The sequence below is a fragment of the Electrophorus electricus genome, chromosome 15 (assembly GCF_013358815.1).
Source record: "Electrophorus electricus isolate fEleEle1 chromosome 15, fEleEle1.pri, whole genome shotgun sequence".
NCBI lineage: Eukaryota > Metazoa > Chordata > Actinopteri > Gymnotiformes > Gymnotidae > Electrophorus > Electrophorus electricus.
Genome location: NC_049549.1, coordinates 1,436,686 through 1,449,550, shown reverse-complemented (window position 1 = coordinate 1,449,550; position 12,865 = coordinate 1,436,686). Strand labels below are relative to the sequence as shown.

The 12,865-nt window shown below is 41.8% G+C and overlaps 1 protein-coding gene across 1 annotated transcript in view; it reads left to right on the top strand.

Moving 5' to 3' along the window:
- b3glcta (beta 3-glucosyltransferase a) overlaps window positions 1-6,147 on the top strand; it is a 50,359-nt gene extending 44,212 nt beyond the window's left edge. The window contains exons 12-15 of the mRNA XM_027028852.2: window positions 1,004-1,103; window positions 1,328-1,447; window positions 2,835-2,979; window positions 5,642-6,147. Of these exons, the coding sequence (XP_026884653.2) occupies window positions 1,004-1,103; window positions 1,328-1,447; window positions 2,835-2,979; window positions 5,642-5,794 (518 nt within the window). The 3' untranslated portion in view covers window positions 5,795-6,147. The remainder of the gene's footprint in view (window positions 1-1,003; window positions 1,104-1,327; window positions 1,448-2,834; window positions 2,980-5,641) is intronic.
- The last annotated feature ends 6,718 nt before the right edge of the window (window positions 6,148-12,865 follow it).

Here is a 12,865-nt window from a genome sequence, read left to right as displayed (position 1 = left end):
CTCTCTCCTGGTTGGCACTTAGTCCGATGGTCATAAAGCCAGAAGAGGTTACCTAAAAAACTGTCAGCTCCAAACTGTACTAGAGGCTTGACCTTCACAGCCATTCAGATGCTCAGTATAGACTCATGAACCATCATGTAAAGTATGCAGTGTTTTCCACTGGAAGTCCAGCGGAATGGTTTGAACGTGATTTTTGTAGCGCGACACGGTGGATATTGGGAAATCAGTTGTGTTGTTTACTTATTGCCTACATCATCAGCAAGTACCAGAGTGTTTCTGCAACTCTTCTTTACTGCAGACCACAGCTCACCTCTGTTCTTTTAAGCAAAACATATACACTGGTCATTTTCGCACTTTTCTGGGAATGTGTGTAAGTCAGCAGCCAGGGTACTTGTTCTACCTGTGTCAGCTCTTCCCAGTGGAGAGGCTGTTGTGGAAAACTCACTGCCCCAGGAGCTGAGTGGCTCAAGAGAAACCTCACCAAGTTGCTCACAAAATCCTCTTTGATTATGTGTTGAGGCTCCTGCTCTCCCTGCCAAAGCAGACAACAGAGGCATGAACTCACACACACACACACACACACGCACACAAACACCAGTTCAGTCTCTATAGCAGCTCTCGTTCCACACCACCAACACAAGCAGTTTTTTTCTTTTTTCTTTTATAACCACCTTTGTCTCATGCAGAATAAATATAACAGTGGGACTGTGGCCCATAGCTAACATGGTCTGTGCAGTCAGTATGACCCCTAATTTTCATCAGAGTGTGAAGCTGTACTGGGAGGACAGAACAGGCTGCAGAGGTAGATTAGGGCAGCCAGCCGTTTCATGGAAGACAATGACGATGAAAGCATCCCAAATTAATTCAGGGTCATGCAATTTGTCTAACCAGTGCTGAAGCGACATCGCATGCTCTGGCTATAATCAGAGTCATGGGCACATAGCAGTGACCTCCACCCAGTCCCAGTGCTAGTCAAGTTCAGGTGTCTTATTTTCTTGTACAGGCCACTGTGGAAAAACCTTTGCCATCCTGAGCAGATATGTAAGTGATGCTGTGCCAACAACCGACTGGCTGCTTATTGTGGACGATGATACGCTTATAAGGTAAGGGTGAAGGACGCAGATCTTAGTCTTTCTTCTAATCGATATTTCAGCCAAATTGTTTCTGGTTCTGTGTGTGCATATGTGTTTGTGCTGTTTTCTCTGTGTTGTGTATGCTACTTGCGTCGCTTTAAGTATGCATCTGGCCTGTGGGGTTTTCTGGATGGTGTATTTTGTGCATGTGCGCGCACAACCTATGCATAAGCATGTGCGGTTTATTCCCCCAGCCTTCCCCGACTGCAGGCCCTGCTCAGCTGTTACAACCCCAGGGAGCCAGTGTGTCTGGGGGAGCGCTATGGTTACGGCCTGAGCCAAGGAGGCTACAGCTACATCACCGGGGGAGGGGGGTGAGTGCCCGTGGACTAATCATACAATACAAAATGTTCCTCAGGGAACTATTGATTCCGGAACAGCTCCTGAGCTCTGTGAGAATGGCTCTGGGGGGAGGACTGGGAGGAGAAGAGAGAACGGAGAGGAAGAAGAGGAAAGAAAAACACTTGCTAGAGGGAACCCTCACCAAGAGCCTGTGTATAAGGAGGGAGAGACACCAGACCATGCCTCAGGGAGACTCAGCTCAGTTGTATTTATATAGCACCTTTTACAACCTTACACTGGAGGTGATGCTCATGTTCTGCTTTGAGCCAGATGACGTCTTGAGAGCTACCAGTTATCATCTGTGTGATATGACCAGGGCACTCAGAGGTCAGAGTAAAAACAGAAAGGCAACTATTAACACTTTAAAAAAAAAGAAAAAAAAAGAACCTGTTTTGGTTTGAAAAAATGTTGTCACATCATCTCCTGGCAGCTCTTAACAAGTGTTCACAAGTTCTCATCACACACACCCAAGCATCGGACGGCTTTGTAACCTCCCTTCTGAGCCTTCATAAATCCACACACACATCCACCCACACACACACACACACACACACACACACACACACACACACACACACACCCTTAAGTCTCCTTGGTCCCTTTTTACCTGCTCACACTCACATCCATGTCCTTCTACACACCCACAGAGACACCCAACTGTCCTTCATTTGTCTCTCTATAACATCAGTTTAGTGTGAGAATCCTACTGCAGAAATAAGTTTTTTAAAAAGGCAAAAAGATGTAGCTGTCTGTCTCTATATATATGGGCACCTGGGTTGTCATGTGCAGAATTAGCGGAACATGGCATTAACATTGTATATCAGCAAAGGGGTTAAGTGGCTAGAGCTTGCTGTCAAACTTAGTAGCCACAGTGGGTTTGGATTTTAGAGCAGCCCTTCAAATGAACCGTCACATGGGATAAAACAGTAAGACACTGACCATAACCGACAAAGTGTGATAGGGATGTCAAATCCCGGAGCCAAAGATTAGACAGTGTGATTAGCTAAGCCCTTCAGAGGGTGCACCCTTGCCTGAGGAGCAGAGTACGAGACATGCCTCCAAATTTCAGGTCTTAGTCATGCTCAGATTAAGACTAATCCCCAAACTCAAGGAGCCAATCATACAATCATTAAACCCAGTCCCACCGTCACTTCACCTTCGTGTGTGTGTTATAACTAATAGCAGAAGGCGTAAGTAAACACAGCCAGGCAGCAAATGCGACGTCTGTTGAATTGGACGACTGTAATGCTAATTTAAAAGCAGCAAAGCATTACAGTTATCAGCCCGCACGGCCGCGTTCGATGGGTGGATCACGGGGTGTTATCTTTGGTCATGGCTGACTCATCACATGCTCCACAGGATGGTGTTCAGTAGGGAGGCAGTGCTTCGGCTTCTGGCCAGCGGCTGCAAGTGCTACAGCGATGACGCTCCCGATGACATGGTGGTGGGTATGTGTCTCAGCGCCCTGCGTCTGCCTGTGACACACAGCCCCCTGTTCCACCAGGTAAACGTAAGCACGCGCACACACACACACACACACACACCACACACACACACACACACACACACACACACACACACACACACACACACACACACACACACACACACACACACACACACACACACACACACCAGTCACTTCTTTCCTCTGCCGTGTGCCCTGTCCAGCTTGCAAACCGGCTCAGAGGCTCCTGGACAGCAAACACTCACACACGTTGTTAGATACAGTGCTGCTGAATCATGTAAACATGATTTTTGTTTCATTAACAAATTGTGGTGCATTTAATAGAAGCCAGTGGGAATAGTATTTAGCAATTCCAGCCAGTATTCCTATTGTATGATATCTGTTGCCCGCAATACCTCGTGTTAATGTCAAAATATTTTAGGCATGTCATAGGAAAATATGCCATCTTTATAAGTGGTATCGACTGCCTGCAGGGCTCATGACTCTGCATTCCAGACGAATCGGGCCTGTTTGAGGCAAAGCTGTCTGTTCTCTCTTCAGTGGTAGGCACCATTTAACAGTTCCTGCAGTTGCCAAGATGATTTGCCGGAATGTCAGAAGATGATTCATTTGTTCCAACTTTCATCATTCCCCCCGCAGACCGGATCCGACAGTCCGGGATCGCGGGGGTTCAGGGAATATTGGCAGGGATTACTGTTCTGGGTTACAGGCGCCATGCTGTATGTAAGACATGCTGCGCCTGTGGTTCGTTACCGGGATGGGGACTGTCATTTATTAAAGTCTGCGGTGGGGATGCTACCAGGTCTGGCAGAGCTGTTTGATCTGTGGGAGCCGGGACAAAAAAATCCTTTCCTAGAGCTTATCGAGTCCAGGCGCTTTGAGGCTGTCTCTTCCTGCTGAAATGGTTTTAACTGAAGGTGCGTAGTTATAGAGTATCTCTGCCATTCACACGACAATGAAACCTATTTCGATTTCTTCTGCATGTTTGTGTGCAGTTCCTGGCAGCTCCAGCCTCAGGCCGTTTGTCTCATAGGTTTGGGAGTCGGGGTGTCCCTCTCACTCACGCTGTATGTTTCTGGAAACACATGCAGGCCCCATTCATTCCCAAATACATCCTTAGAATTCTCCTGCTCCTGCTGGTAGGCCAGTAACAGCAGAGTTGTCGGAGATGCTGCAGAAGGACATCAGCGGTAAATGAATTGCTAAAATCAAGAGAGAACTGCCATTTTAGAAGCAACAGAACGTCCGATGGCACAGTCTTCTCTCCTGCAGTTTTCAGTGCATGCACAGAATACGTAGATATATTAGGTGCACCCACTCTACAGCGCTACCTGTAGGTTTCCAATTCTTTTGTGCATGGTTCTAACATTTTGTGATGTTTTCGATATTTTGCACATCTGTATATACATGCATATGAATCCGTTTAGACTGTAAGCAGAATTAATAGATAATGAATAACAGCATTTACTGTATAAATGTATATTGGTCAAATGTATATTGGTCTTTTGGTCAAAACCAGGTCATCAAGCCATTCATTAAAAGAGGCCAAAAGCTGCCAGCAAGATGTAGACTGGACCAGGACAGTCAGTTAAGACCAGGACAATCAGTCTGCGGACTGTAACAGACTATAGTAGTGCCAGAAGTAGTGGATTACAGATTACTGTTGACTGTTACACACGTCAGATAGTTGGGTAGAGTTATAGAGTAGGTGTAGCTAATAAAATGATTACTGAGTGTATAGTAATATAATACTATATTATAATTATAAATATGATTATATAATAACTATTATTATATTTTAATTAATAGTAATAATGGTTTATTGTTGTTATAAAAAATGAAGACCAATTTGAGGAAAAGTATTGAGGTACAAACATCAATGTGTCACTCTGGTATTGTAGGTTTACAATCCGTCTTTACAAAAGAAAGAGAAAATGAGGCATGAAATTACTGGTCGGTGCAGGTAGAAGAGTGGAAGTAAAGTTAGTTCATGCTGGGTTTGAGCAGATAGAATCATCATTTTTGTACACTAGAGGCTCAAAAAAGTTTTTTATAGAGTCACATCATCATAGTGAATGTTTTTTATTGTTTTTTTGTCTAGAAGACCATTCCCCCAAATGCTTTTTAGACAAGCAGACCACTAACACTGACAACACACACACATACACACACACACACACACACACACACTTCACTGGTACTATCAAACACGAGCCAGTAAAATGGCTCTCACGCTCATGATCTGGTTGAGTGCAAGTGTCGATGAGAGCCTGTCTAAACATGTATTGTTTGCTAAACAAATAGACTAAACTGTAAACACTGGATTATTTACAATTTAGATTTGGATTCACAAACATATTGTTGACAAACAGTATTGTCAGTCATAGTATCACCACTTGTTGTTTTTCAGTGGTTCAGTGAAGGATTTTCTTTTTGACAGTAATGACTCTCTTTGGGCAGGTCTGTCAAACATGTCACTGATATTCAGTTAAAAAGAAATTAAATGTTGTCAGTTTCTAAGAAAATGTAAAAAGAAAATGATTCCAATAAATCGACCAATAGAGAAACCTCTATACAGAGATACCTCTACGAAATGATTGTGACGATTTGTGCGAGTAAGAAGTGATGCACTATAGAAATAACTTTGTACTCTGGTCATTCTGAGTGTGTTCTTCTATTGTCATTCTGTGTTTTTCAGGCACGGCCAGAAGATTACGCCAGAGACTTTCTTGCCCACCAGACTCCCATTTCTTTCCACAAACACTGGAATATTGACCCCATTGCAGTATTCCACCAGTGGCTGAAGGACGATGTGGATGTTTCCAGCAAAACCACTAGGGAGGAGCTATAGCAAGTGTGTGTGTGTGTGTGTGTGTGTGTGTGTGTGTGTGTGTGTGTGTGTGTAAGAGAGAGAGAGAAAGAACCTGCTCAGACTGGTCCATGATCAGTCTGTGACATTGCACAGACATGAACACTTAGAAGGCACAAACAAGCGATGGTTGGTCCATGTTAGTAATGTTTTTTTCTGTTTACGTTGACTGAGAGTGGCATGTTTCATCTGATGTACGTTTGAAAACTGCGAGAAGTATTTATGAGGCATCTTTGTCCATTCCTTGTGAAAATGATCTTTGGGTTCTTTTGAGCATCTTTTATTTCTCCTATGCTGTGCATTATATTAATGATAAATGTTCCACTATTGATTAACGATTTGTGTGCTCTTATTTGTGTTGTGAAGGCACAAGTCCCCTTCATGGGCTTGTGTGTGTGTGTGTGTGTGTGTGTGTGTGTGTGTGTGTGTGCCATAAATCTGGTGCTTTCATGTCATACACTAGTCGACAGGTGCGCATCTATTCACAGAGATCAGCATGGGACACGTGGCTTTGTGGAGGGTTTTATAGAGATTTTTTTTCCAGACCAAGATGGAGTTTATTTCTCCACTGGGTGATTTTTAATTGACTCTAAAATTACTGTAATTGTAATTACTGAAATTAAAATAATTAACTCTAAGAATTACTAGACTAATGTGTGCACATAAAGTGGGACATGACGTCCTGGGGAAATAGAGGTCAGGAAAAACAGGACAGTAAATGTTACCATGTACAACCATGTGCTCTTCAAATGGAGTTTTGGTTTGAAAAAGTGCTGTTTTGTCACCTTACCTCCTGACACCTTGTAACACCTGTTTTTTGTTCATTCTTCACCAGGTTTTAATGATAGGTTCTGTTAGTACAGCCAGGGTCTACACTTATTTTGAGCTGTCAGTGCTCATTATGGGAAAAGAGTAGCACATTCAAATAGTCATGCCCCCATATAAATACCATGGCTGTTTGTATCTTCCATCCAAAGCTGATTTCTGTGCATACCAATTTTGGATCCATTTCCGTTACTGCAGTCATCTAGGGCCACTCAGGCCCACCTGATATCAACGTCTCATCCAACACAGCATTTTATTTCTCAAGGACTCTGTGAACAGTGTAAAATTTTCCAAATCCTTATACACTGTGCACAATTATTAGGCAAGCTGAATTTTTGAGGATTCATTTCATTATTGAACAATAGTGCTCTTGATCAATCCAAAATGTTAAACCTCAAATCTGAATATTCAAAAAAGTAAAAGTGAGGTTTTGGTTTTCTTAGGAGAATATCTGTGTGTGCATAATTATTGGGCAGCTAATCTTGTGCAGAATTATGCAACTATATTTTACCATTTCCCAACTTGTTTATTTTCATCTGTTAAAGTGAGAAGAATAACTCAAAATTTACAAATAAACATTTGACAGTCATAAGCCTTCAAGGAGTCTGTCAGTTTCTTAATCTGTTGACGATCAACGTTTTGTGCAGCAGCAACCGCAGCCTCACTGTAAAACACCTGTTAAGAGCCCACAAGTTCTCAGTAGGGTTTAAGTCAGGTGAGGAAGGGGGCCATTTCATTATTCTTTCATCTTTAAGGCCTTTACTGGCTAGCCTCACAGTGGAGAACTTCGATACATGCAAAGGAGCATTGCCCTGCATAAAAATCAAGGTCATGACAGATGCAGACTTTTTCCTGTACCACTGTCTTCTAAAAACTGGGAGTTGATTTTGAGTCCATCTTCAACCCGAAAAGGTCCAACTAGCTCATCTTTAGTAATACCAGCCCACAGCAGTACCCCACCTCTACCCTGCTGGTATCTGACTTGAAGTGGAGCTCTGTGCCCATTACTGATCCAGCCACAGGCCCGTCCATCCATCTGGTCTGTCAACAGTCACTCTTGTCTCATCGGTCCATAAAACCTTTGAAAAATCTGTCTTCAGATATTTCTTGGCTCAGTCTTAATGTTTCACACCTTATGCATCTTGTTAGTGATGGTCAGGTTTCAGTCTTCCTTACCTTGGCCATGTCTGAGTACTGAACAGCTTGTATTTCTGGACACTCCATGTAGGTTGCAGTTCTGGAATATGACAGCACTGGAGGATAATGGGTTCCTGGTCGCTTCACGTTTGATTCTTCTCAAATCTTTGGCATTTAAATTGTCTTTTTTTCTCAACATGTTTCTTGTGACTATTTGCAACAGAACATTTGATGTTTCTGTGATCATGCCCCAATATCTAGCAATTTTAAGAGTGCTGCAAAAAAGTAACTTTTTTTTTTTTTTTTTACAATTTCTGACTTTTCAGAGTATTTTTTGGTCCATTTTGCCTGAGTAAAAGAATCTGCCTAATAATTATGCACCCCTAGATATAGGGTGTTGATCTCTTTAGGCCACACCCTCCCTCATTACACAAATACACATCACCTGATGTGATTAAATCCAATAAGAATTCAAATTTATACAGCTTGAAATTGGAAAATATGCGTAAAAAATAATAGTCCAAACACACCACTCTTGCCTAATAAATTGTGCACAGAATGTAAACGGATCTTTTCTTTTCTACACTCGCTAAGGACTAATGTTTATATTTTTTAGAATTTAAATATTTTATTGTGGTTGATAGGTAAGTCTTTGGTTTTTTTTTAAAGGTGCCCTTTAAATATGTTTACTACACCCTCATACATATAACCTACTTTGCAGTCAAGCTCTTGAGTACTCTTGGTCCATTGTGCAGACTATGTTGTCAGGGTAGTGGAGAGGCATGGTTGTGGATGCTGTACTGGTACGCATTTTATGGCACAGGTGTGTTCCTGGGGTTTTGAAAACATGTCAGTGTCTGCCGGGTTGCAAATTGGCCCCTACCCAAAGGTATCAAGCAAACTAGCCCTGTGATCAGAAGCTGAGCATCCACAATAGGACGGGGGAGGGTGGGGTGGAATGTCAACATCCAATTAATTTGTCAGTTGGAAATGCACTAGTGTGCCTAAGTCTTCAGGTGAGGATAACACTTGAGTGGAAAAAGTGTTAAAAGTCTGTTTATTATACACCAGGTCAGCAGATGACTGTATGCTATTATTATTTGTGCCTTTTTTTTTATACCCAAACACAAAGCCAGAGGTGCAAATTCGGATCAAACAGTAAAAGTTCTGCAATGAGTCTGTATCTTCTATCTGGGTTCAGTAAATAGTTCGCTTAGCGGACAACAAAAAGCTCATAAAACCCAGAGAGACAACCAACAACAACAACAACAAAAAATGCATCTAGACACCCCCCATATTCTGTTGACAAACTGGGTTTTAGTCATACCACTCATTTATTTGTGTGGATAAAGATTACACCTGCTTGTAAATAACCATTATGTGCACGAGGATTGCTATTAGCAGTGAAATTTGTTAACACAAAGCTTAAACAACTGTTCTAGGGAAAGGTCCATAGTTTGCTCTAGCCTTGAGGAGTTCTGCAATAACCTATTACTCATTTTATAATATATATTTTTTAAATGTTTGAAAATAATAGTGAAGCGATAAAGTATTGCCCTGTAATAGACTGCTTATTGATGTGTCAGGGAGATTAGTTAAATTGTAAGCCAGAGTGTTCTTGCAAATATTAGTCAGACCATAGCTCATTCAAGAATGTGACAGGTTCCATTCCTTAATTGGTTAATTATCATATTACTCAATTTCTCTCGTTTATGTTGTGATACTTGTGATTCCTGACCATTCTGGAACGCTCATGCATTTTTTTATTAGTAAAATCTCTGATTGCGCAGTGTAACTGTTATGTCTTCATGAAAGACCTGATGACCTACTAATGGTAAGGAATACACCTAAGATATAAATGGGTTTCCATACAGGAACATCATTAACCCATGCCCCGTGGTTAAGAATTATAACAGAACTGTGTGGTTTCTCATGTTCAGAGTTGTAGACCTGCTGTTACTGAATGTGTTGTGCAACCCAGCATCTCCTCTGCAAAACAAGATTTTGAGTTCCATACACACACACACACACACACACAAATACACAGCAGAATGTATAGCCCTTACACCAGGGTTATTTAAATCTGAAATCCAATTTCAGTCTTGGATTTTGTAATTACTGAAAGTGGATTGAACTGGTTTTCCACTTTGCCATCGCACATGACTTCTCAGTAAAGGACCAGGCCCCAAAGGACTGTGGGTTTAATACAACTGCCATACAGCATATGCCAGTATATGACCACAGGACTGCTGCTGACCGCATATTTTTGAGACCACTCTGAACCCAGCAGTGACACTGACACATAAAAAACCCTGTGGGATACCAACAAAACTATTGTCAGTGTTAACACTGTATTGAGAATAGCCCTCCACTCAGATAACCCATCCCCAGTAGTCCTGCGGTCAGAAACTGAGCAGATATGACCACAGTAGAAGGTGGCAAAGGAATTACAGTGTGTACCTGTATGCTTATAAAATATCAGCTCATAAATAGCTTGTTTCAAGTTTGGTTTATTTGTCACATACACAGTCATACACAGTATAACTCGCAGTGAAATGGTTTTGTGAGTGCTCTGTCCAAAACTGAGGAAAGAAACGGGTTGCATAAGGATATATATATTACACAAAAAATATATACATATATATATATAACAATGCATGTACAATATATGTATAATATGTATATATATACACAATGTACAATGTATATATGGATGTATGTGTATGTAGATTTACAGTCACGTGGTGGTGGTGGGTCCCTCAGTTTATCAGTTGCCTTGATTCAGGCCCGAATGGCCTGTGGGGAAGAAGCTCGTTCATTGTTTTGTGTGCACTTTGGCACTATGCACATTCCATTTGTAGTTGATCAATGAATGTGGGGTTATTAAAGTTCATAATGTCAGCTTTCCTCTGAAGGCACCACACTGTTTGTGTGGCGGTATCGTATAGCGATCCCTTTTCAGCTCATGTGCTTCCATTGTTATAATTGGCAAAACCATCATCTTTAGTACTTGTGTCCAGTGTCTCTGCAACCAGTAGCTGCCTGAAGTCTGAAACCTGTAAACGTGACCAGATATGTGTTGTCATCCATGCTCTGCCCAGTCAGTAATACCACTATTAGCATTTCCTGCATGTATGTTTTGACCCTGTAAAACTGGCCAGTTTCTGGCCATTGTGCTGTAAGGTGGAGTGCCAGCGTCTGTATTTTGTGGCATTTGCTTGTGAACTTAAATAAGCAAAGTCAAGACAGACAGTTCCAAAGGCAGCCAGGCAGGCTGCGCCACTATGTATGATGCATGAACTCTATAACAGCGGACTTTATTTAAGTACAGCGGAGAATTATGAGAAGGTGATTTCAGAACTCCTGTAATTGGGATTGTCCCAGAGGATTCTGGGGAACATAGTCCACTGCAGACTGTATCGCGGGGAGGCAGAGCAGGATGCGGCACATGTACGATTAAACACTGACAATATTCACACTTAAACAAAAGACTTATATACTTGCACACTAACAATACACAATGAGGAGCAGGAATGGACAAACACACACACACACACAGGGAGAAATTGGGAGGAGGGGCTGTACCATGACAGACTGGTCCATGCAGGAGGGCAAAGTTAAGAAGTTGAAAATATTTTTAAGCAAAATTTCCTCTGCCTTTTACTTAAGTACAAGGAGTATAAGTAAATGTAGTTAGTAATCAGTACTCCTGCTAGTGTTTGGTGCAACTACACACACATCCTGGTACCCTTGATCTCTAATATATTCTTCATCATTAAAATCATGGCATGCCTTAATTATAGAGTTTGAAGTACACCTGTTCAAGAATGCAACTGTTCTACATTATTCTGCTAACCCCTAGCCCAAAGTTAAAAAAAAAAAAAAAGCAGCTTTTTGAAAAATACCTGCACATTAAAAAACCCCAAACGGAAGGCCAGTATCCATTGGCATAGGCCTTCAGGGTATGACTCCAAAGAGCGCACTGATGTCCCAAACAGAGTGGCTCTTTGGTGACTCTACTATGCACCGATCAGGCACACCTTAATTAGGATGGATCGCCTTTAATAATTCATTACAATAGAAGTCATTCCTGTTCAAATATTCATCAGATCTCCTGAAGAGCCAAAGTCTCAAAGTAAACCTGCTCCAAATAAGGACAGACGACTCACTCTTGCCGTGGGAATCTTATTGATGTCAGTACTGAGAGCTAGGTGGAGAGGAAGTGTGTTTGGGGTGCTTTAGGTCACTGTGTGTTTGAAGGCCAACTCTGGGTGCTGAGACTGGACATAGACTCAGAGATCGAAGCTTGCGATTTAATGTGAACAGGCATGCTGTGTTGTTAGAAAGTACCAGCATTGTCCATCCGTGTTGAATAATTGTGGTCACAATGATTAATTTGAACCCAGTAACTTTCACAAAATGTAAACACTACGACTTTGAATGCAATTTTTTTTCCAACACTGCCCTGATCTCAAATAACAACATAGTCTCACTGTTTTTAACACAACCTGTAAATATAAGCTACAGATAGAAATTCTACACTAAAATTTAGTTATAGAGAATAATTTGTCTTTCAACAATAATACCGACCTTTCGGAATAAAATTAATTTACTTTTGAATCAGAAATACCACTGAGAGGTTCCGCGAATAACACAAAACTCGGTAAACGCTGGAGTGGTCTCTGCAAGATGAGTCAACCGCTCTTCCAAAAAATAAATCAATTAATTGATTAATTCAAAATAATTTTGTAAAATCCTATACACAAGTCACAGACACGTACAACAACGCCACTAAGCACGCTTCATCTAAGAATAGCTCATAAATCTACTGCAGCCTTATGAACGATAAAACGCATCTAAATTAGGCGAGTTCATCTCGGTTCAGGTTTTTCTGTAACCCATTACATAGGCAGCAGCACCGAGTCTTCCAGCGCGGGACTCACTCGCTCGTAGCCGATGACTGAATGATGTTCATGGTAAAGTGCCGGATGAGCCAGGCAACCCGGCCAGACGCCTTGGCCACCAGCAGTGGCACGTTACCGTGCGCTTGCTTTGGCTGGCGACATCGGTCAGTCAACTCGGGACAACTTC